The sequence below is a fragment of the Delphinapterus leucas genome, chromosome X (assembly GCF_059928025.1).
Source record: "Delphinapterus leucas isolate spDelLeu-1000000601 "Yukka" chromosome X, BTC_Dleu_Yukka2, whole genome shotgun sequence".
Classification (NCBI taxonomy): domain Eukaryota; kingdom Metazoa; phylum Chordata; class Mammalia; order Artiodactyla; family Monodontidae; genus Delphinapterus; species Delphinapterus leucas.
Window position 1 is genome coordinate 63,879,869 of NC_143150.1, and position 25,395 is coordinate 63,905,263.

At 33.8% G+C, this 25,395-nt stretch overlaps 1 protein-coding gene across 5 annotated transcripts in view; it reads left to right on the forward strand.

Annotated features, from left to right (window-relative positions):
* Nucleotides 1-24,224, forward strand: part of BRWD3 (bromodomain and WD repeat domain containing 3) — a 123,328-nt gene extending 99,104 nt beyond the window's left edge. For 4 of the 5 annotated variants that reach the window (XM_022580822.2, XM_022580825.2, XM_089904327.1 and 1 more), the window contains 13 exons: nucleotides 634-695; nucleotides 799-954; nucleotides 1,614-1,734; nucleotides 2,746-2,871; nucleotides 2,958-3,036; nucleotides 7,863-7,919; nucleotides 9,015-9,155; nucleotides 10,034-10,108; nucleotides 11,453-11,602; nucleotides 12,922-13,085; nucleotides 13,450-13,547; nucleotides 14,092-14,250; nucleotides 18,931-24,224. In XM_022580822.2, coding sequence (XP_022436530.1) covers nucleotides 634-695; nucleotides 799-954; nucleotides 1,614-1,734; nucleotides 2,746-2,871; nucleotides 2,958-3,036; nucleotides 7,863-7,919; nucleotides 9,015-9,155; nucleotides 10,034-10,108; nucleotides 11,453-11,602; nucleotides 12,922-13,085; nucleotides 13,450-13,547; nucleotides 14,092-14,250; nucleotides 18,931-19,685 — 2,143 coding nt within the window. In that variant the 3' untranslated portion in view covers nucleotides 19,686-24,224. The remainder of the gene's footprint in view (nucleotides 1-633; nucleotides 696-798; nucleotides 955-1,613; nucleotides 1,735-2,745; nucleotides 2,872-2,957; nucleotides 3,037-7,862; nucleotides 7,920-9,014; nucleotides 9,156-10,033; nucleotides 10,109-11,452; nucleotides 11,603-12,921; nucleotides 13,086-13,449; nucleotides 13,548-14,091; nucleotides 14,251-18,930) is intronic. The other variant, XM_022580824.2, reaches the window with a different exon arrangement.
* The last annotated feature ends 1,171 nt before the right edge of the window (nucleotides 24,225-25,395 follow it).

Below are 25,395 nucleotides of genomic sequence, written 5' to 3' on the forward strand. Positions count from 1 at the left end.
GGAATATAATACTGAATATTTACATAGTTTTTTATTTAATGGTATGAATTCTAGACAGGAGTGACTGCATTATGTTTGGATATACTGTTTGTCTACAATTTACTTTTGCTGTTCATGAAATACCAGAGTTGTAAGATTCCTAATAAATAAAGCTTTCTTCTCAAGAATGATAGAACAAATGTTTATACTGTGAAGATTGACTTTTAGTCTCCATACTGTAGATCAAAAGGGAATAATAAACTTTTGGAGAAGCTATAATACCCAACCTGTTAGAATAAATTAGGTTATCTCATAGAAAGAAGTGATCTATTAAATCGACTTTTTTAACCTGAAAGGAATTTTCCAAAGAGATCTTTTTATTCTGTACCCTGGCTTAACATTGAATGTATGCTTGGTTGGAATTAAAAAAAAAAAAAGCCCAGCAGAACTAAGAGTAAGCTTACAACTCTCTTTCATATTGATGGGCCATGTTTTCTCTATTAGGGGCTTATTATTATCTTTGTGTAAGCAAAGTTGTACTTCAAAGAAACTGTATTGTCCCTTTACAAATTTCACCCCCAAGAAGTAATGCAAATTATGCTAGTATATAAAATGTCATCTGAATTTGATTTGTATCTTGTTATTTTTTAATAGCTGGGACAATAACGAGAGAGAAAAGATGAGTCCCTGGGATATGGAGCCAATTCCAGAAGGAAGTAAATATGCTTTTAAAAAATGAATTATAATTTTTCTAAAAGAAAAATGGCAATAGCATGATTCTAGAAACTAATTATTTCTGATTTTTCACTTTATGCATAGCTGCCTTTCCAGATGAAGTTGGTGCTGGTGTTCCTGTGTCCCAGGAGGAATTGACTGCTTTGCTATACAAACCTCAGGAAGGAGAGTGGGGGGCTCATTCCAGAGATGAGGAATGTGAACGAGTTATTCAGGGCATCAACCACCTTCTTTCCCTGGGTATGGTGAATGTGAAAGAATGTTAGGAAGATGGGAAGGAAAACCAGCAGAATTATAAGTTCTGTAAAAGGAAATGCATTTTCTCACTGTATACTTTTAACCCAAGAGGCATGGTGATTCTAGTTTTAATAATAACATTTTTATTTGCTTGGCCAAAGTAATGACTGGCAAACTTTTTCAGTTCTTGGGCTATAATAGTGAAGGCAGCCATATAGGTGTCTTTTACTTTCTTGAGTCATTTTGGCTCTCTAGCTATTCCCTGAGCCTAACTTTGGATCGATATTTTGGTAAAGACAGTGGGTGCAGTAATATATTTTACTCCATGACTACTTATATTTTCTGAAGTATATCACGAGACATTTGACATTTATCCAGAAAAGACATAAATTTGAAGTTAAACACAGTCCTTCTTTAATTTTGTCTTGTTTTTACCGATTTGAACCAGTGTATCATGCATGATTGATTCATAGATAGAATGTCCAAATAAAAAGAATAACATTATAATAGTATTGGTCTAGTTTTTGCATGATTGAATCATCAGCATTTTAGAAATGTAGTATTATATCACCCACCCTTCTTGTTTATATGTGTTTTTGTTTGTTAAAATGAAATGTTAGTGTTCTTTATAATTGTCTTTTTTTATTTTGTAAATGTTGTAGATTTTGCCAGCCCTTTTGCTGTTCCAGTGGATCTCAGTGCCTATCCCTTGTATTGTACTGTAGTTGCTTATCCAACTGACCTCAACACCATCAGGCGGAGACTTGAAAATCGCTTTTACAGGTCTGTTTAATTTTTATCATTTCCTAAAAGCTTGTATAGTTTTATATCTTTTGCTTTCCTTTTTGCATAATGATACACTGAGATCTTTGTTTTCATAGTGTAAAATAACTGCTCAGAAGACCCACTCCAAAATTTCTCCTGAAAATTTGGAACACTGATTTCCCTTTATTCAGTAGATTTTCACTCTTCCAGGCTAAGAAGGGGTATGGACAGGGAGGAAATTATGACTAGCACAAGTCACATATGAAACAAAAACTACAGTTAATTTTAACTTATTAAAAGCAGATTAAGTAGTTTGTGGATTCATCTTGATTATGGTGCTCCAGGGACTTGGAGCATGTTTTAAATCCCCTGTTGGGGAATTAGGCAGCAGTTAATTAGATTTAATTACCAGTCCCAAAATGTATATAGAAAAAGCCAAGTTATTTTTTCCTTGGTTTTGGTTGGGAGTGGGGTGATTATGGGAAGGCAGTGGAGGGCAGCTTTTGGTACCTCTCTCACCCTAGAGTCTACTGTGTCCTAACCACAATTATTCCATGAAATGGTTATAAATATAACCAGTTGGGTGTATTTTATATCTTTACCTATAATTTCATTCAATAGTATATATCATAAAAGCAATGAGGTAAAAATCTATCCTTTTTGTTTTTTGCTTTTCTCTGAAAACGAAACATTCTTCTGTTGATTTATCAAAGCAGTATTTGTTTGTTTTTGTTACTTTGACCTTGGTCAAATTGCTATTTACCCACGATGTCGTGGGTCAGTTCTTTTCCAAGTTTTCATATCCAAGTTTATAGTCCAGTGGTTCTGAACTCTTGCCTGTGCTTCAAATACTCTAACTATACACCTTTATTAGTGCACATTAGTCACACACATATATTGAGTCACATACATATATCTGAACACCTTTGACATATCATGATTAAATGCCTAGTTGTTCTATGTTGTCTAATCCTAGAATAGACTTTAAATGTATCAACCAAGAGTAACAGGGTATTTTTTCTTTCATAGGAGAATATCAGCATTAATGTGGGAAGTACGCTACATTGAGCATAATGCTAGGACTTTCAATGAGCCAGACAGTCCTATAGTTAAAGCAGCCAAAATTGTAACTGATGTCTTACTTCGATTTATTGGGTAAGAAGAAGTTTTATCTCCCATAGAGGCTGACTTCTGACTTCTAAAATTTATTGAAATGTATTTTAACTTATCTGTCTTCTCAGGGATCAGAGCTGTACTGATATACTGGATACTTATAATAAAATTAAAGCAGAAGAACTAAACAGTACTGATGAAGAGGAGGTAAGAATCACAGCATGATTTGTAGGCATGAATTCCTTTTCTGTCATTTAAAGTACAATAAGTATTATATGTAAGTGTTAAAACAAACTATAGGGGCTTCCCTGGTGGCGCAGTGGTTGAGTGTCCGCCTGCCGAGGCAGAGGACACGGGTTTGTGCCCCGGTCTGGGAGGATCCCACATGCCGCAGAGCGGCTGGGCCCATGAGCCATGGCCGCTGAGCCTGCGTGTCCAGAGCCTGTGCTCCGCAACGGGAGAGGCCACAACAGTGAGAGGCCTGTGTACAGGAAAAAAAAAAAAAAAAAAAACTAACTATAAGCAGTGAAGCTGATTTCTGAAAGCTGGCTGAACACCTGCATCTTTTTGTATTAAACTCTTTAACCTATATGTTAATATATACCAAAAATGTAGTGTGCTACAGTCAGAGAGAGGTGGTCAGTCATCCTTTTTGACACAGTGGGTTTCAGTGATGAGAAATCAATACTTTATTTTCCAGCCCTTGAAAACAGGACAAAGCACTAATCAGTGTTTTAAAAGAATGGTTAGTTGATGGTAGTTTTAGTAGGGATTAATTTTCTACACAGTATATATAAAATTTTAAAGTATTTTATAATTTTAAACTTGAAAGTCTACATTTTTAGTACTTTAGTACTTTCATGGAATTGCTATTTGATTTCCTTTATGAAAACTTGCAAACATAAACCAGTTTTTCTTAATGAAATGGAATTAGTATTGTCAGTAGACCCTCATGTATCTTATTTCCCCACCCAGTCATATCCCTAATTTACATTAAGCTATTTGTGACTAGAGGCTATGATAGAAGCAAAAACCAAGATAAAAGGCTTAAACAGTAATGAAAAGTGATAATTCAAAAATATTTAATGGAAAACAATTCATCCCAGGGATGAGTGATTCAGATATGCTGGATTTTATTGCAGTGGCTATTATTGTACAGAGGTATTTTACATGTTTATATTTTCTGTACTGTTAATTCCCAGAATGGTAAATCTCCAGTGTTTTTATTTTTTTTATTTATTTTTTCCCCCGTGTTTTTAAATTTTACAAAAATGTATTTGACTATAAAATGTTGTAAGTATTATTGAAGTTAAATGTTATTTACATATTAAGGAAAACTCAGATATGCCAATTAGATATTATCCTCCTGAAACTAATGAAAAATTTGTCATTCTTATTCCTGATATTTTCTCTGACCTTCCATATAAATGCATTTTGATTCAGAATTTGATGTAGCAAGAATACCTCCTCAAAGTAGCATTACTTGGATTAGAATAGGAAATTAAAGTAAAATGTAATTCAGCAACCTTACTTTTCCTTTCTTCCTCCCTTCCTCCCTCTCTCCCTTCCTCTCTCGCTCCCTCCTTCCCTTCCTTCCTTTCTTTCAACATTTAAGTTCTACTCTTTAAGTAAATTGCAGTTGTACAATACAGTGTTATCAATTATAGTCACCATGGTTTACATTAGATCCTTATATCCTCAGACCTTATTCATCTTCTAGCTGGAAGTTTGTATCCTTTTACCACCCTCTCCATATTCCCCCCCACCATCTGGTCCACCACCCAACTGCTTTTCTGTACTCTGTTTCTATGAGTTTGACTTTCCCTTTTTTTAAAGATTCTACATATGAGTGATACCATGCAGTATTTGTCTTTCTTTGTCTGACTTATTTCACTTAGCATAATGCCCTCAAGGTCCATCTGCATTGTCACAAATGGCAGAATTACCTTCTTTCTTAAGGCTGAATAATATTCCATTGTGTATATATATATATACCATATCTTCTCTGTCCATTCATCTGTTGACAGACAGATTGTTTCCATATCTTAGCTATTGTGAATAATACTGCAATGAACATGGGAGTACAACTTTATATCTTTGATATCTTGTTTTTATTTCCTTTAGATATATACCCATAAGTGACATTGCTGGATCATATGGTAGTTCTGTTTTTAATTTTTTGAGGAACCTCCATACTGTTTTCCATAGTGGCTGTACCGATTTACATTCCTACCAACAGTGCACAAGGACTCTCTTTTCTCCACATCCTCGCCAGCACTTGTTATTTCTTTGTCTATTTGATAATAACCATTCTAACAGGTGTGAGGTGATATTTCACTGTGGTTTTCATTTGCTTTTCCCTGATGATTAGTGATGTTGAGTGCCTTTTCATGTACCCATTGGCCATTTGGATGTCTCCTTTGAAAAATATTCAGTTTCTCTGCCCATTTTTTAATTGGATTATTTGTTCTTTTGCTATCAAGTTGTTTATATCTTTTGGATATTTTCCCCTATCAAATATATGATTTGCAAATATTTTCTCCCATTTGGTACATTGCCTTTCATTTTGTTGATGGTTTTCTTTACTGTGCAGAAGCTTTCTAGTCTGATGTAGTTCCACTTGTTTATTTTTGCTTTTGTTGCCTTTTATTACCTTTGCATTTTGTCACATCCAAAAACATCATTGTCAAGACCAATGTCAAGCAGCTTACACCCCTGTGTTTTTTCTTAGGAGTTGTTTTTTTTTGTTGTTTTTTTTTGCGGTACACGGGCCTCTCACTGTTGCGGCCTCTCCTGTTGTGGAGCACAGGCTCCAGACGCACAGGCTCAGCGGCCATGTCTCACGGGCCCAGCCACTCCGCGGCATGTGGGATCTTCCTGGACCGGGTCACGAACCCGTGTCCCCTGCCTCGGCAGGCGGACTCTCAACCACTGCACCACCAGGGAAGTCCTCTCTTAGGAGCTTTATGGTTTCATGTCTTACATCCAAGTCCTTAATCCATTTTGAGTTGTGTTTAATGTATGGTGTAAGATAGGTGTCCAGTTCCATTCTTTTGCAGGTGGATATCCACTTTTCCCAGCACAATTTATTGAAGAAACTATGCTTTCCCTATTTTATATTCTTGGCTCCTCTGTTGTAAATTAATTGACCAATATGCATGGGTTTATTTCTGTGCTCTATTCTGTTCCATTGATCTGTGTGTTTTATGTCAATACCATACTCTTGTGATTACTATATCTTTGTAATATAGTTTGGTATCAGGAGGTGTGATGCCTCCAGCTCTGTTCTTCTTTCTCAAGGTTGCTATTAGAATTCTTTTATATGGTTCCATATGAATTTTAAGATTATTTTCTATTTCTGCAAAAAATGCTGTTGGAAATTGTGTTGAATCTGTATATTGCTTTGAGTAGTACAAACATTTTAACGATATTAATTTTCCGAATCCATGAGCATGGACTATCTTTCCATTTATTTGTGTATTCTTCTGTTTCATCAATGTATTATAGGTTTCAGTGTCCAGATCTTTCAACTCCTTGGTTAAATTTATTCCTAGGTATTTTATTCTTTTTGATGCAATTATAAATGGCATTATTTTCTTAATTTCTCTTTCTGATAGCCCATTATTAGTGTATAGAAACACAACTTATTTTTGTATATTGATTTTGTATCCTGCAACTTTACTGAATTTGTTGATTAGTTCTAGCAGTTTTTTGGTGGAGTATTTAGAGTTTTCTATATGTAGTATTATGTCATCTGCTAACAGAGACAGTATTACTTCTTCCTTTTTAATTTGGATGTCTTTTGTTTTTCTTGACTAATTGTTCTAGCTAGGGCTTCCAATACTATGTTAAATAAAATAAAAGAGTGGACATCCTTGTCTCATTCCTGATCTTAGAGGAAAAGCTTTTGGGTTTTTTTCCATTGACCATGAAGTTAGCTGTGAGTTTGTCATATATGGCCTTTATTATGTTGAAATAAAATCTATACCTATTTTGTTATATCTTTTGGATATTAACCCCCCAGGGAGTTTTTATCATGGATGGATGTTGCTCACCTCAGAATGGTACTCTGGGTTAGAATAGAAAATTAAAGTAAAATGTAATTCAGCAATTTTAGAAAGGGAAACCAATGGCTCATGAGCTACTTTGCTTTCTTTTTTAAAAAAAAATTTATTGGGGTATAGTTGATTTGCAATGTTGTGTTAGTTTCAGGTGTACAGCAAAGTGAATCTGTTATACATATACATATATCCACTCTTTTTTAGATTATTTTCCCATATAGGCCATTACAGAGTACTGAGTACAGTTCCCTGTGCTAGACAGTAGGTCCTTATTAGTTATCTATTTTATATATAGTAGTGTGTATATGTCAATCCCAATCTTCCAATTTATCGCTCCCCCACCCTTACCCGCCTGGTAACCATAAGTTTATTTTCTACATCTGTAACTCTATTTCTGTTTTGTAGATAAGTTCACTTGTAGCCATTTTCTAGATTCTCTGAGGCATTACCAGTGTGCTTCACCATCAGCAAGTTAATAGTGGTGTGTGGGCCTTGCCTCTTTGTATTAAAAAACTAACCCTCAGAGGGATACTTAACTGAATCTTATGTTTTAATACACATTCATATTTTCCCTATAGAAAAGAGATATATTTCTTGAAGTAGCAAAAGATTAATAATGAGTAATTCATGATTATAGTATATTAAATTATCATGTCATATAAAATAAGTTTCTTTAAAAAATACTAACATTTAGGTACAACTTTAGATACCAATCATTGTACTTTCCCCCTCATTTCCTATTCTGATTTAAAGAGAAACCTCATTTACTCTTCTTCTCCCAGTATATTTTCCAAATTGTATATAGCATGTAGGTGAAATTTGGAGTGAGTCTCCCTCTCATCTTTGTTCTGTTGCCTGCTCCAATGAGGGAGTTAATTGTGATTATATTTGCCATTTCTTTGTAAATTTTATTTAATTTGTAAGACTGAATATAACTTAATATCTTCTCCCACTCTTCCTTTTTAATTTTAGGATACAGAAATTGTTGATTTAGATTCAGATGGTCCTGGTACTTCATCTGGAAGAAGGGTAAGTGGATAAATGAACTGCTGATAAGAAAAAAATTCAGGCTTCCTGTGTCAGGGATCCCTAAGACCAACTCCACATATTTGGAGAGTTGCTAGAAAGACTTATGGAACTCAGTATATATACTTGTTAACTCATCGCTAAGGTTTATGACAGTGACACAGTAAGGATACACAGCTGGATCACAAGGAAAAAGATACAGGCAGAGTCTGGAGGAATCCATGTGCAGGTTTCTTTATGTTCTCTCTCTCCTCTGAAGGGCCACACAGAGTACATTCTTTTCCCACAGTGAAAATGTAGCAACATGTGTGTGATTAGAGACTGATCTCCCAAAGAATTTATTGGGAGTTTGTTATGTAGACCCCATCTAGCTAGCACATGCCAAGATTCCAGACTCACAGAAAGCAGGAAAGCATAGGAAATGTACAGGAAAGTGAATGTTCAGCACAAGTGACATTCTTTGTACAAACAGTGTGGGCACAGTAAACCACCTTTATTATTTAGAAAAGAGTTCAAGTACCAAGTTCCTAGATGCCAGTCAAGGGCCAACCTTATAAGCAAGCCCTGCTAAAGATAGCCTCAGGTCTGTTATGTTAACTCTGTTCTGCACACTTCTCCTTTATGATAATTAGACAAACATTTGTTGTATATAAGGAAAATGTTCCCTTTCAAATACTGAAACAGATTGTGTAAAAAAGGCATCAAATAGTAAAGGCAAGAATATATTATGACCACAAAGGATTTACTTAAGAATTCAATTGTTCAATTGTTCAATTGTTATTTTGAGAAAATTACAGTGCCATTGTCAAATATTCTTAGCTAGCAGCAAAGACTAAGGTATTAAAATTACTGACCTTGTAGATTTTCTTAAAATGAGAATTCAGAATGCTAGAATTATTGCTGTTTCTAAGAATATAATATCCAGTTTTTATTTGTTTATATTTTTGCCAGGGAGAATGATGTTTAATCTAAACTAAGAAATTTTTAAATAGCAGCTGCTCTATCTTATATAGATATATATTAACATAGGAAGACAGGAGAAAATCAATGAAGACTTAAGGAAAGAGCTTTTAGATATAATTCTTTTAAAATCTACAGGTCAAATGCCGAGGCAGAAGGCTGTCTTTAAAGTGTAATCCTGATGCTTGGAGAAAACAATGCACAGAACTGTTGGGCCTCATTTATGAACGTGAAGACTCAGAGCCATTTCGACAGCCATCTGATCCTCTTTCCTACCCAGTAAGTATAGTTATTTAACTAATTACCAATATGTAATTTCCCATAAATGTCCATGCTAAGTTCTAGTTAAGAGCCCTTCCCCCCTCTCTTCCTTCCTTCCTTCTTCCTTCTTTGTTTGTATATCTTTGAATTGTGAAAGTGTGTAGTGTGATTACTCATGACTTTTTAAAATGCCTGACATGTACTTTGTAAATTACACAGTTGTAAACCAAATTTTAATCTAAACATCTTTGCATTTCCTTGCTGCTTTTATTTTGCGTATTTGTTTAATGCATTTTATTAACTTCTAATAAACTTCTACACACTGGAGACCCTTGATAACATATGTCAGCCCTATTTAATTTACAATAAATAAGTTATTAAATATGATCACTTAGAGTAATCAATATACCATATTACTTTTCATCAAAGATAAAAGCTTGAGAACTTAAATTACAGGATACCTTTTCTAGGAGTATATCTATTTACATGTTGAATAACCTTTTAGTATAGATAGCAAATCTGTTTTAGCTTTTTCAGAAAAAAGGTACAGCAATATTTCAGAAATACATCAAACTATCCTCTGAAATTAGTAAACATCAATATTCTCTGCATAAACAGGTTTCAGTTGGGAAAAAATATTATTCAAATAAGGAACAAAATTACATTCAACAAAACTTGATTTGTTTTTGTAGGGGGTTTAGGTAGAATAAATTAGTTTTGTATTTTTCATGGTAGAGGAGAATGGTGAATGTAGAATTCCTTCATCTTAAATTATAGTTAGTAAAAACATAATTCCTATTTATGGATCTTTGAGCTTTAAATCATAATTGCATTTCAAGTCTTGATATTTTGTTATGGTGGTCTGGAAATACAATATATCTTCTTTACCCTAATAGGGCCATCAAGAGCAAGAGGGCGAATCCTCTGAGTCAGTTATTCCAGAACGACAACAAGATCCATCTCTTTGTGAGGTAGGCCTAGAAGTCTCTTAAAAGACATATATGTTCTAGTTGTTTTTGTGTTGTTTTACTTTTTTAAATCCCCATACTGTAAACAAACCTTTTATAATTTATAAAGCTATTTTTCAACTTTGCTTACTATCTTTTTACCTTTGTTTGAGATTTTGGTTGTTTATTTTTTGGCTTTTAAACAACACATGCTCTGGAGAGTTCTTTGTAGCATCTGGGTAGATGTTTGTTTCTATAGTTCTAAAGCTACTGTAGCAGAGTAGAAAACATCAATTACACAACATAATTATGTCTGTAACTGCAGCTGATTGTTCCCAGTGGGACTTTATTCAGCAGGCTGACTGGGTCTTTTGAGTTTTGGTCACTGTATTGCATGAAGTTCCAATATTTTTTCTCTATGAAAATCTTTGTTTCATAAGCCATATTATGTTGGAATACACTTTGGTTTTTATGATTTAAGCAAAAAAATTTAAGAAGATACATTAAGATCAACTGTGATTTCTCATACTTTGAAAAATACTTTCTCTTTTTATAATACCTTTCTTCTGCCCCTTCATCTGGCCCTTTGGCTTCTCCTTTGAGAGAAATGTTGTGCTTTTATTTCTTAATGATTCTAAGTAGGATGAAGGATCTAATATTGACTATGGTTTTCACTCCAGAACATGTTTATTATTGGTGGCTGTGGTATACATAAGTATAAATTTCAGATGTAATTCCATATGATAACCCTAGGAATATCTTAACTAGACTTGAAAGATTTAGATTAAAATAGAAAGAATCTTCTCCTACCCCTAACTAATAAAGATCAAACTAATCATGAATCTGAGACTTAAGACTTTAGATGAAGCACAAGTGTCACATTTATTTAAAAACAGAAAGATAGGAGAAAGGCACAAACATGGCCAATTTGATTTTGACCTTCAACTAATGACAGTTTAGGTAGAATGCCCTCATGCCAACTTCCTGGCACATTGCTCAATGAAAGTAGAAGATGGGATTATTCACACAGAATTAAATAGTTCCATGTCACAAATTAGCTACCTATTTCCAAGATATTCCCATCTATGTAGAGATGAAGCCAGTGGCTGTGGATTTTCTGTTCTGTCCCTTGAGAGAGTCATATGGTTTTCTATTGAAGGGTGAGGGCTAAGACCCTCCCACAGACCCCTGCTGTTTCCCTGAGCCACCAAAAGACCTCTATTAAATGGATGGTTTGGGACTACAAAGAGGTAACTGGCAAATTAAAGAGCAGTGTGTTTGTTTCATGATGATGCAAATCTCAGTCCCATTGTATTATGTAGTGTTGTTACTCAGCCTGTGTGTTTAATAACACATTCTTCTTTGTAGGATTGTCATGTTATAGACACTCCTATGGACTTCAGCACTGTGAAAGAAACTTTGGAAGCAGGAAACTATGGTAGTCCTCTGGAATTTTATAAGGATGTTCGCCAAATATTCAGCAACTCCAAAGCTTATACCTCTAATAAAAAGTCAAGGGTATGAAAAAAACAATATTAGGTGGATTAATTACCTAAGTGTTTAGTTATATATATCAGGCAATTTTCTTTCACCAGTTTTAAAATTGCTAAACAAGTATGTACTACCATTCTGACATAGTTTCTAAAGTTTGATTCTCAGTACTTTCTCTGAAACAGTTTATTAAGCATGCATTAAAGATACATTTAGCATAGTCATTCTGAAATTAAGCCCTACTTCCTTTCTCCTACCTGCCTCTTCTTTACTCTTAAGTAATACCTGTATTTGCCAGAGAGAAGTCAAGGAAAGGAGTGGTAGAAATTTGAGTACTCTTTAATATGTCCAATAAATAATTTGATAAATAAAAGTGGTTGACAGGATTAATTTATATGAAATATTTAGATTAGCTCTGAATATTTATGTTCCCTTTATTATAACAAATTAGTGAACTATATTGGGAAATTATAACTGTTTATTCATACTCACATTTAATACTTTCTCTGTGTTTTGTCAGTACTTAAACACCTTGAGAACAAAAAAGTAATAATTTTTGTGTTTTCTAATCACTAGTAACTGATTAACTTTTAAATCAATTGCACAGTAGGTATATACATGCTCACTTCCACTTCATATGAAATGAATTTTCACTGATTTCTGTACACATAATTTTTCACACTTGATTTATTTTCTACGTTTACATGTGTACTGATAAATGTTTGTATAATCTTTAAACAGTAGGTTTTATATTTTGAAGCCTTTTTAAAAATATATATTATGAACATTTTTCCATCTTATTATTACTCTTTGAAAACAGAAGAGTAGGTGGTTTTGTGTAGGTGGTTTTGTGTTGTTTAACCAGCGTCCTAGTGCTAGAGATTTAGGTTGTTTTTAGTTTTTCACTTTAAATGGATAATGCTGTGGCTAACATCTTTAACATCCTTGAACGTAATTATTTTGTGTGTGTAATTCTCTGATATTTCCTTAGGATAAATTCCTAAAGATGAAATTATTAGCCAAAGGATGTATATATTTTAAGGTTTTTGGCAAATATTGCAGATTGTCCTTAGAATGTTGTTCAGGTTAAAATACCCACTGGCAATGTATAAGAATGTTTTTCCCTCCCCTTCCCAACATTGTATATTATCTTTTAAAAATCTTTATTAATTTGTAGGTGAAAATGATATTTTGTTTTAATTCTTCAGGAAGAATTTTTCAAGTGTAAGAAGCACATATATTATGTCTGAAAGGATGATGTTGATATTGTTCAGGCATGTTTATAACCTGTTATTTTTATATAATTAAAGTAGTTGGTAAAACAAGACTAATTTCTACCTTTTCAGATCTATAGCATGACATTGCGATTATCTGCCTTATTTGAAAGTCATATTAAAAATATCATCTCTGAATATAAGTCAGCAATCCAGAGTCAGAAGAGGAGAAGGCCACGGTACAGAAAACGTCTAAGAAGCAGCAGCAGTTCATTATCTAGTAGCAGAGCTCCTAGGTATATTACATTGACATAACAGTTTAGTTTTCAAAGCATCTTGTATGTATTACCTCACTTCTTAAAGTTTATTGACTACTTTGAGGGAATCCAAGAGATTTTTTTGTTGTTGTTAGAACTCTTATACCTGTGTAAAGGTGGAGCTGGTAACCCAAAGCTTTTTTAAATGGATTTTACTATACCAAAACCTTTTTTTTTTTAATTTTAATGATTGAAATTTAACTTTGTCCTATTACCAATTTGAATTATTTCACTTAAATTATATTGCATTTCTTCTTTGCTTAGCTTAAGCATTTTGTATCATACTATCATAATATATTGCTAATAGAAAAATTTGTTCATTATTATATATTTTTACTTATAGTCCAAAAGGGAAACAGAAACAAATGAAGTTACAGCCTAAAAATGACCAGAATACCTCAGTGTCTTATGCCAGGACTAGCTCTCCTTTCTCATCTCCTGGTAAATATGTCTTTTGTTTTTGGTGTTCTGTATTTTAGTTTAACTAAAGAATATAGAAGAGGCAGCATGGTTTATAATGCAAGGAGCAGTGGATTTGGATGTATCAATAGAAAAGTTGCATTTTATCCCCAGTTCTCTGTGGCCCTGGGTAAGACATTAGGTCATAGGACTTAGTTTCTTCATTTTTAAAGTAAGGGTGTTAAGACTAGATGAATTTTAAAGTCACTTAGTTTTAAAATTATGTGACTTTATGATTTTTAACATCTGTAATATCTCAGACCACTCATCTATAATATATTTGCCAACCTAAGAGTTGAAGATTCATAATGTGGGGAGGTGGTTTTCTTGGACAAGTTTTTCTGACAAACTGCTTGAAAGCTTAATGATGTAATAAAACATTTGTTCTCAAAATATTCATATTTTCTTTAAACAATTTGTAATTTTGATGTTAGAGTGAAATAACTGAGATATAGTTTTAAAAACAGCCTGTTAAATTTTTCTGAAAACATAATTATGTTAACATTACAATCTTTTTAAATGTAAGTTTCAGATGCTGCTGAAGGGCTGTCACTGTACTTACTTGATGATGAACTGGATGGGCCATTTTCTTCATCGAGCTTCAGTGGATATAGCCGAAGTGGAAATAGCCATGACCCAGGGAAAGCCAAATCATTTCGAAATAAAGTTTTGCCGATTAAACAAGGTAAGAAATAAATATGGACAGGGCATTTATTCTTTTTTCCTTTATGATGGCAGACAAATCATTTAAAAGCTGATATATTTAGGTAGTAAAAATTAGCATGTTCTTATAGTTAATGAGGATTTCAATATTGTCAGACTTGAGTCAGATAGGATTTCATATGCAGATTTCCAAACATATCTTAGTCTTTTAAAATAAAATTTAAAATGAGTAGGGAGAAAAAACTAAATGAAGAGATCTTTCCCCAAGCACATAAAAACTAGACTGTTTGACACATTTAGGGTTTTTCATATTATTAAACCATATTAATAAGAGAGGAAAAAAATCCAAAATCACCTTTAAATAGGCCTCATATTTTTTAGGGCTACTCCAATTTTACAAAAGGGTTTGTGTTGAAAAGTGAGCCTTCTTTCAGTCAACATCCACTTCTAAAACCTTCCTTTGGTTTCCCAGTTATGTTACTCAGATATTCTCTTCCTTCGGGGGCCTGCTGTCTCAATAATTCAGGGGTTTTCAGACTGTTCTACCTATTTCTGGGTAATCCAAAGAGGTACTTCAAAAATACTCAGAAGAGCTTTCTCCTTTCAACCAGAACAACTCTGTTTTTTTATTTCATGTGATGAGCTTTCATATAACTTTTATTTGAAGAATAATTTTCACTGCTTAAAAAGAAATCCCTGACCTAATAATTCATTATCAGGTACATCCATTTTGGACTATGTCTGAGGGCATCAGTTATAAATACTGGAAGGTTATTGTTGTTATGCAGACTTTCTTCTTATACTTAGTCCTATGTTATGGACCCTGAGCATGTTCACAGAAAGTTCTAATATGTTCATCTATTTGAAGTTTGTGAAGAATGATTAATATGCTTTTATAAATATCTTTATTGGAATATATATTTCTATTTTATATAAATTTTTAATGAAAGATTAAGTAGCTTATCCATTGTTATTGAAATATCAAATAACTTAAAAATAGATGTTCTAAAGATATATTTTATATCAGTTATGTGAGAAATATTGAAACTTCAGATTACTTTAAAATAATTAGTACCTTTATTTTTCCAATTTATATCTTTACCCTCTCCTCTGATCCTGCTGCACATTGCATACTCATGGCATTTCTCTTTTTGCCCTTTCCTTCACTGTCAAGCTTTTAGAAAGAATAGCTTATACTTCCTACCTCTATTTTCTTTCCATCTAAACATTCCTTTATGCTTTGTAGTCTGGCCTCTGCCCATACCACTCTCCAAAAGCTTTTCTCCCCCGAACCACCAGTAATCTTCAGTGACCAACCAGTGTCCTTTTCTTAGTCCCCATCTCCTTGATCTCTCTATATCATTGCATGCTATTGACTACCCCCTCTAGGAACTCCACTGCCTGGCTTCTATACTCTACTGATCCTATATCTCTGTTTCTCCTATATATCTATATTTTGTCTTTTCTTTGGCCTTTCATGCCTCCTATTTGCAGTTTCTCACTTTTTTTGTCTTCTACAAATAAAGGAATTTAAAAACTACATCCATCATCTTTATGCTGATGACTCCAAATTCATATATCTAGCCCTAATATCTCTTTATTCTACCAGTCTCATTTCCAGTACTTCTTTAAAAAATTTCCCTTGAGTGCTTATCATCCATTTTTATGTTTCAAGCTTGCTTCATTTTTTTGCACTCACTATTTTCGTTAATGGCACCATCATCTTCTGAGTCATCCAACTTAAAATCTTACAGTGTTCTTTGACTCACCTTTTATCCTTCATAAATGTCAGTTGCTAAGTTTTGTGAATTCTACAACTTTTTAGTATCACTCAAATCTCTTGCTACAGTTTGTATTGCTATCCCCATAGTCTCTAGCCTAGTATAGTAGTCAACATGGGCTGTCACAGCAAGACACCACAGATTGGCTTAAACAACAGATATTCACTTTTAGCAGCTATATTGAGATACCATTTGACATATAAAAATTGTATATATTTAAAGCGTACAATTTGATATTTTGATATACATATACACTATGAAATGGTCATGACAATCAAACTAATTAACATATCCATCACCTCTACATAGTTACCGAGTGTGTGTGAATGTGTGTGTGTGTTGAGAAGATTTAAGGTCTATCCTCATAGCAAATTTCAGGTATACAATACAGTATTGTTAACTGTAGTCACCATGCTGTACATTTGATATCCAGAATAACTGAATCTTTGTACCCTTTAACCAACACCTCCCCATTTTTCTTCCCTCCATCCCCTGGCAACCTCCATCCTACTCTCTCCCTCTATGAGTATGACTGTTTTAGATTATAGATATAAGTGATGTCATGCAATATTTCTCTTTCTGTATCTTGCATATTTTGCTTAGCATAATGTCCTCCAGCTCCATGCATGTTGTCGTAAATGGCAATATTTCCTTCTTTTATCCATTCATCTGTGGAAAGGCATACAGGTTGTTTCCATGTCTTGACTGTTGTGAATAATGCTACACTGAACATGGGAATACAGATATCTCTTCAAGATGCTGATTTCAATTTCTTTGGGTATATATCCAGAAGTGGGTTTGCTGGATCAAATGGTAGTTCTATTTTTAGTTTTTTTTAGGGAACCTCCGTACTGATTTCCATAATGGCTGTACTAATTTACTTTTTCTCCAACAGTGTACAAGGGTTCCCTTTTCTCCACATCCTCGCCAACACTAGTTATCTTTTATCATTTTGATATTAGCAACCCTAACAGGTGTGAGGTGATATCTGATTGTGTTTTTGATTTACATTTCCCTGATGGTTAGAGATGTTGAGCACCTTTTCATATACCTACAACAGACATTTATTTTCTCACAGTTCTGGAGGCTCAAAATCCAAGATCAAGGTGCCAGCAGGGTTGGTGTCTGGTAAGGGCTTTCTTCCTGGCTTGCTCATGGCTACCTTCTCCCTGTGTCCTCGTGTGAGTTTTTTCTTTGCATACACAGACAGGGAGAACAAGTGAACACTGGTGTGTCTTTCTCTTATAAGGACACAGGCAAGTCCTGGTGCATTAGGGCCCGCCTACCCTTATGATTTCATTTAATTTTAATTAATTCCTTAAAGGCTCTACATACAGTCATATTGGGGGTTAGGGCTTCAGCATATGTATTTGGCGGGGTGGAGTGGGCACACAAAATTCAGTCCATAACACCTAGACTATTAGACTAATCTTGTAATTGTGGTTACCATACAACCCTACTCTTTGCTCTCTCCAATTTTTCCAGTCCACTCTCCTGTTTTCCTCCTACCTCGCTTATCTTTGCCAATTGTTCTTTATCTTTAAATGTTGGAATATACCAAGTCTCAGTCCTCAGCCACCTTCTCTCTCTTTACTTGCTCTCTCAGTGAGCTTTCTTATTTCTCTTTACACTAAATGTTATCTCTTTACTGAAAATTTCCAAAATTATATCTCCAACTCTATCCAAGTCTCCCCTGATTTCTGGACTGGTATATCCACTTGCTTTTTTTCTTTTTCTTTTTCAAATGTCTTGACTTGGATTTCTAGTAGTATTTCTATCTGGAATCTTGATTTTTTCTTTCCACCAGATTGCCCAAACCTATTCTCCTTCATTGTTCTCTAACCTAGCAATATATCTCTACCATTCACCAAGTTACTCAGGCATAAAACCTAGGAGTTGATCTTCATTTTGTGCTTGATCTTCATTTTGTGCTTAACACTTGACATCCAATCCATCAGCAATTTCTGTCAGTTTGAACTATGAAGCTTAGTTCTGGTAGCTCCCCCAGAAGGAAATATTCTAAATCTAATCACTTATCATCACCTCTATTGATACATCTCTCATCATCTCTTACCTAGGCCATTGCAATGTACTCCCAACTGATCTCTGTTTTCAGTCTTTCCCCTCCTATATTCCATTCTCTATACAGCAACCATAGCACTCTTAAAAATGTAAATCAGATCCTGTCATTCTCTAGCTTTAAAACTCTCCACTGGCAGTCATCTCCTACTACTTCTTATTTTTCTCTTCTACTCTAATTATACGGGGTTCTTGTTTCCTTCAGTGGAATGTTCTTTCCCCAGATCTCACTTCATTCAGTTCTTTTCTCAAATACTGCCTCAGCAGAAAAGTCTTCCCTATCTAATATACCCCCATACATATATTCACACTCTTTTTTTTACCCACTTTTCTTTTTCTTTATAACCCATATTAGTACTTGAAGTTATATTATCTATTTGTTTACTTCATTGTCTATCAGGGTTTCCACACTAAAATATAAATTCAAAGATCAAGGACTTTGTCTCATCATTGCCATATTCCAAAGTCCATACAATGCCTGGCAGATAGTAGGTAATCAATAATATTTGTTGAATGAATGAATAAAATTATTCTGATACATGTTCCCAGATTATTCCTTCTAGAGTTCAAGCCCTTAAAATTTCTACCTAGCTACCTCACCACCCATCATCCCTCTACACTCCCCCCATCCCCTGCAAAAAGCAATCAGATAAAAATTAAAACCTTAGTATCTTTCATTTCAAACAGGTTTAAATTCATACTCCAGCACTCTCCATGATTTTACCCCATCTATCTTTGGGCACCAAATGTATTTTGATAGACTTTTAATTTTACTTTTGAACCTAAATAACCATCTTATCAATGTCAAAGCTTAACTTTAAAAATTATTCATCTTGATTTAGATCACTCCCTTGATGGACCCCTTACAAATGGTGATGGCAGAGAGCCCCGGGCAGGAATCAAGAGAAAACTACTTAGTGCATCAGAAGAAGATGAGAGCATGGGAAGAGAAGAGAAAGAGAAAAAAGAAACAAATGAGAAATCACATTTATCTTCCTCAGAGAGTGGAGAGTTAGGATCCAGTTTAAGTTCTGAAAGTACCTGTGGTTCTGATTCTGACTCTGAATCAACTTCCAGAACAGATCAAGATTACGTAGATGGAGACCATGACTATAGCAAATTCATACAAACTAGGCCTAAAAGAAAACTCAGAAAGCAATATGCCAATGGAAAAAGAAACTGGAAGACGAGAGGCACGGGAGGAAGAGGCAGATGGGGCAGATGGGGTAGATGGAGTAGAGGAGGCAGAGGGAGAGGAGGCAGGGGACGAGGCAGTCGAGGAAGAGGTGGAGGTGGCACAAGAGGGAGAGGGAGAGGGAGAGGAGGAAGAGGTGCCTCTAGAGGAGCCACCAGAGCCAAACGTGCACGTATTGCAGATGATGAATTTGATACTATGTTTTCAGGACGTTTCAGTAGACTGCCTCGAATTAAAACAAGAAACCAAGGCAGGAGGACTGTTTTATATAATGATGATTCTGATAATGACAATTTTGTGTCCACTGAAGATCCTCTAAATCTTGGTACATCCAGATCAGGCAGAGTCCGTAAAATGACAGAAAAAGCCAGGGTTAGCCATCTCATGGGATGGAATTATTAACAGTTAATAAATTTAGAATAATTTTAAAAATTTAATGGCCTTCTACTGCAGGGAATTTACCAGGAAATCTACAAAGCAAGTTGTGTGGGGACTTCTGCTTCCTTTCACATTGGTGCTTTTCCATTATGCCAGTATACATTTGTTTCAAGACTTTTGATCTCCACACTTCATTTGTTCAAACAAGCCTTACTCATTAGGCCTTAAATTTAAAAAAAATCTACACACACACACACACACACACACACACACACACACACACCACAGACACACTACAGATTTACTACATGAAGGGAGCATTCAGCTTCTTAAGAGTAGCATGACATTTTTATCTCAATGGAATATCCCTCTTTTGCTTTTGTATCACAGAAGTATAGCACCTTCTTACAGAGTTTTATATAGTTTGTTTTTGCCATTTTGATTCCTGTACCAGTAATAATAACTTTTGCACAATACACCAATCCTAAAGGCAGCTATTAAATGTTTACAGTTTCTATATTGTAAGAACGATCTGGATTATTTTACTCTTCCCAGGCCAAACTTTCATGAATTGTACTGAACTGAAGTATATATTTATACTACAGTTTTTTTTGGGGGTGGGGGATTCTTAATATGCTTTTCATTGATTTGCTTAATTCATGTTAAAGGTGAGAAAGGGTTGGTGCCTTGTAAATATGTAGCAAATCTTTGTGGTGTGTCCTGATGTGTGCATTAACTTTATTAAAAATGGAATACTTGAGGTATCAATCTAGACAAGGTGCCAAATGCAAAAGTTTCTTGCATCCATTTTCTTTTTCCTATTATATTTTATTGCATTAATAGAACTTGTGTAGCTTAAAAAATAACTTAAACATTTGAAAAATCCTCATCCACAAATAATAACTTAATAGTAGCTCAGCTACCTCTATTAACTATAACTACTGGAAACATTAAGAAAAATAGATGCTGTTATTCATTACTAAGGAGAAATAGAACAAGCTTGGTAGGAATGAATACTCATAAGTTATAAGCTGAGAGGTTAATAATTGTATTGGCTCTCAAATTAATAGTTGTAATTAACAAACTTTCTTTAGTATGCTCTACCTTATTAGGCTTTTCTTAGAACATATTTGTATAAGTAGACTTGATCTACTATTTATATATCTCTGCTACCACTTACTATTTAACAGCTGTGAGTGACTAGTTTTGAATTTTAAAATGTAACACAGCACCTAGTTTGAGTTGGAATGTTTTGGCTAGCTAATATTTTGAATCAACTTTAATAGGGTTCTGCTCATACCATTCCAAAGGGTTCTTCTGTGATAATCTTTCAGAATAGAACCTGGTTGTACTGCACACTGACATTTTGAGTCATTATTTTATAGATTAAAAAACTTTAAACCGTATGGTCTTGTTTACAGCAGTAGAGTGCACATGGTTCCGTAAGTGAGCTTGAGTTCCAAGATCAATTTTACTCCTCAAATTTGAGAGATTGCAAATTCGCTAATTCATTAGATTCTTAGATTTTTTTGAGGTGAGAAGGATAATATTGATCTCTGTTTTTGTAGCAACCGATTTGTTGCGCATAGATCAGACTTGTGGGATAAAAGAAATGTTTTAATGTATGCTTAGTAATCCCAGGATATTTCCTAAGCTAATGTATTTGTCTCATGCTTTCAATCATTTCATGCATCTGAAAATCCTTAAGTGCAGAGGAAGGAGTACACACAAAACTTTGCTTTTTTGGTTGGGCTGGGTGGGGGTTATTCTCGGACTAACATCTTTAAGCAATTTTCACTTGCAGTAGAAATGATGTTCAGGCTGTAAGAAAGTATTGTGAATTAGTATTGTGAATTATTAATGGAACTAACTTCTGTTACTGGACAGTAGATCAAGCTGATTTTTTTTTGTTGTTGTAGTCTACTTTTCACTAAACCAAAATTACTTCTGGTTGTAACTCAGCTGCCACTTTTAACCATAATATAGATTCAAAAACATTCATGTTTAAAACTCTACATTTGATTTTTGCTAAAATGTACTATTTTAGTTATTCATATCTTATACATTTAGACTAAATTTGTGCCTGTGTTTTCCTGGAATCAATAACACTTTGGCCTACCCTATTCAAAGTAACATAGTTACTTAAATTCATGGATATACTCAAATGTGTATCATGTGTATCATTTTAGTGTGAAAAAAATTTTTTGACATTCTTCTATGAAGAGCCGACCTCTTAAAATATAGAAGAATTTCCATTTGTGTGATTTAGCTATCTCAAGCTTTATTTATAATTTATTTTGAAAAATAAAAATGGCACATTTATTTCCCAAACGTCAAGATTTTCTAGGTTTAGATAATTAGAATAATAAGGCTGAAGACATTTTTAAGCATATTTTATATGTAGTGAGATACTGTGAAAATACTAGTGAACAGCATTTTGCTGTGATATTGATTTCAGTTATTAGGATTTAAAGTTAGTCACCAGGGTATGTTAGATGAGCATAGTTATCATTTATTACAAAACAAACAGATTGTTTTCTGTTTGCATGCAAATTATTTTAATAAGTGTGAAAATAAAAGTTTGGAAGACAGTATTTTTACTTTTATATCTGGACTCCCCCCCCATTTATACTTTGCTTTTTTTTGTAATACCACCTCCTGTGAATGTGTTGTAATTTATATCGCATTGATATTTTATCACTTTAATTTTTTAGAGGTCCTTAAAACCTAAATAAGATCTGGGTTTAGCCATAGCAAAGAAAGTAGGAAATGAGCTAAGAATTCTGAAGAAAAGTCTAAATCTTAAATGAATTGCTAAGAAAAAAACAGTTACATTTAGGCCCATGAGACCATATACATGTACAAGCCTATTCCTATGCTAGATATTAACAGTCAAAGAATTGTAATATTTCTCATGAATGCTAATAATGTTTTAATTTCCAGCTTTAAGATCCTAGCATGTGTATCTGTTTATGAAAACAGAATTGTGTGTTTCTTCTATGGCTTGCTGCGTGTATCTCTTCCAGCAATAGGATGCTCTCCAAAACATTCACTAGCCTATTAATGTAATGACTAGATATGTTTGTGTGTGTGCACGTGGGCGCTTGCGCCTGCGCACACAAACACACATGCATAGGTCTATATGTAGATTTTTTTCCCCAACTTGACACGCTTTATCTCAGACATTAAAAAAAAGTTTATATGGAAGACAGCTGTTTTCACTGTCTACCAATTTATTGCCTCTGTTGTAAAGCACTTAGCCTGTATATATACTGCTTGATCATCCATATCATTATGCCTTCTAGATAAACAATCTAGGTTTTGTCATGTACATGTGTCCTATTTTTTTAAATCTAATTTGCCCTTCTTTCATGTGTTTCTTTGTCTGTTTCCCTTCCCAGAGATCAGGCTTGTGCTGGAATTCTACTATACAGCACTTTGTTTACCCAGAGGCTAAGAAACTGAGTAAAATTAATAAATCTTATTCTGCACAACTGTGTGCTCAGATACCTAACTCAGCCTTCCAGTACTTTGAAGTAAATTTGAGTCATTTATCTTTGTTTTTGTTTTTCTTGTAATCCTAGGTTGTCATCAGACAATAACAGAATGATTAAAAGAGAAAGATGTGAATGCTACTTCTAGCTTTTTGATAAAAACATTTTTGAGCATTTTTCAAAATTTGTATGTTGTGGTAGTGATAAAATTAAACACCTTATTACTTGCTCATATATCTCGGGAATTATTTTATGCACATTTACCAACTGGTACTTATCTTTAAAGTTAGAATTTTCTTTTTTTTAAGCTGGAATTTTCACATCCACAAAAAGACTTACATCCTGTATAATTTTCAGTATACTTTGATATCCAGCCTTTTAAAAACTTACCAACATTTCAAGTTCTGAAATAAATAGTTTATTTCTGGGGGAAGGAATGGAACTTTCAACATTTAAAGTTCATTGTTTTAAATGTTAACTCCATCCCCAACATCTTTGTGTTACATGAGGGTTTATGAAAGTTATATTGAAAATAGAATATTCTAACATGGTTTTTAAGGCTTGTTTTAAAAAATAGTGTGAAAATATTTTCATGCTTTTTTGCTTTTCACCTCTCAGTAAAGTTTCTTTACCAAGTTTAATTTACCAAATTTAACAAGTTTTGATTAAATTCTAATTATGAGGTTAAATTATTTTCATGGTGCTATATTTTGTATAATATGGATTGCGCTCAAATTTTTTGACATTTATTTCTTATATAGTCTTATCCTTGATTATTTCCTTTTCCATTATTTCTCTCCTGCTTGCTTTTATCCTCATTTCTCTTTCTGCAATGAAGAGTGCACCTAATTTAGCAAACTTCAACAAGACTGGCAATTTATGATTCATTGATGGAAGAAGTACAGTAGAAAGGCCCTGCAGTTTAGAGTTAAGGTGTGTTTGTTTATTTATATGTATGCCCATTTGTTATTCTTATACCTATCTTAATTAAATTTAGAATATGAGACTTTGACATAAAAGCATTGTAAGTATTTTCTAAAAAATAAAACTATTGATACGTATTAAAATCGCCATTGGTAATTGACTTTTAAAATCACATACAAAAATATTTAGAAACACAGTTGGGAAATGTGTTTTTACATATACCACCAGATACACATTAGGCAGTACTACAAATGTTAATTCTTTAAACAATACTGTGGTGATGGCAATCAATAATTTATTTCTTTGTCCTGTAACTTATCATCCTTGTCTTTTGTAATCCCTTACAAAGTATTAGCAAAACTGTACTTTATGTTTGTTCTTAGTATCCATAAATTTTAAGGTAGAAAATCATTCAGTTAATAGTTGATGTGATATTGTATATGGACAAAATGTCCATTAAACTAAAATTCAGTAAAGAAAGGTAAACTAAACTGGCTTGGTTTATAAAAGATGTTTTGTTTGGCAGTTATTAGTCATTATAAGCAATTATCTTCAAAGAAAAAAAACTGAACTAATTTGTTGCCATTCTTTATGGGATGTTTACAATAAAATTCCAAGTTGTTTGGAATCAATTGCACTCTTGCTGCTTTGTGCCTCAACTCAGGTACTGGAGATAAATTAACAAATAGAAATATGGAGTTACCTTTCCATTATCCAGCTTCAGAGACTGTAACATGTAACTCTTAGGCCTTTCTTGTCTTTTGTCATATAATATTCTATTATTGTTATTATTTTAATTAGAGAAACTAGGGCTCTTCTTCCTATCAAAGAAAATTAAGGTGTTTGTTTTTTTTTCCTTAGTTGTTGCAGATATTCTTTGGGTTACTTTTAGGTAAAAATATGTTAGCATTTTAAATGTGGGCTGCTTGGTGCATTAAAAAACAGCCTGCAAAGCTTTATTCAACATTTTGTTTTGTAGAGAGAGCTCTTTGAAATGAATAAATTTCTAATGTGTTTATAGCTTATAAGTTTTAACAGCTGAGCTATGAATCTCTGGCATTCTTATTTATAGTAAAATTGCCCACAGAGGCTTAACTATATTATAAGTGGTGCTTTAATTCAATGTAAATGAAGAAGGGAGAGAACTAAGGTGAGAGGTAACTTTTAAGCCAGGAACTGAAGGCTGTAACAAGAACATCCCACTTATGCAACTAAATGGTTGCTGAGAATTTTCTTCCCAGTGGTCAGAACTCCATTTGGTTCAAGGTAAGTAAGCTGGCTAAAGACCCAACTGTATGTTTCATACATATACTGTC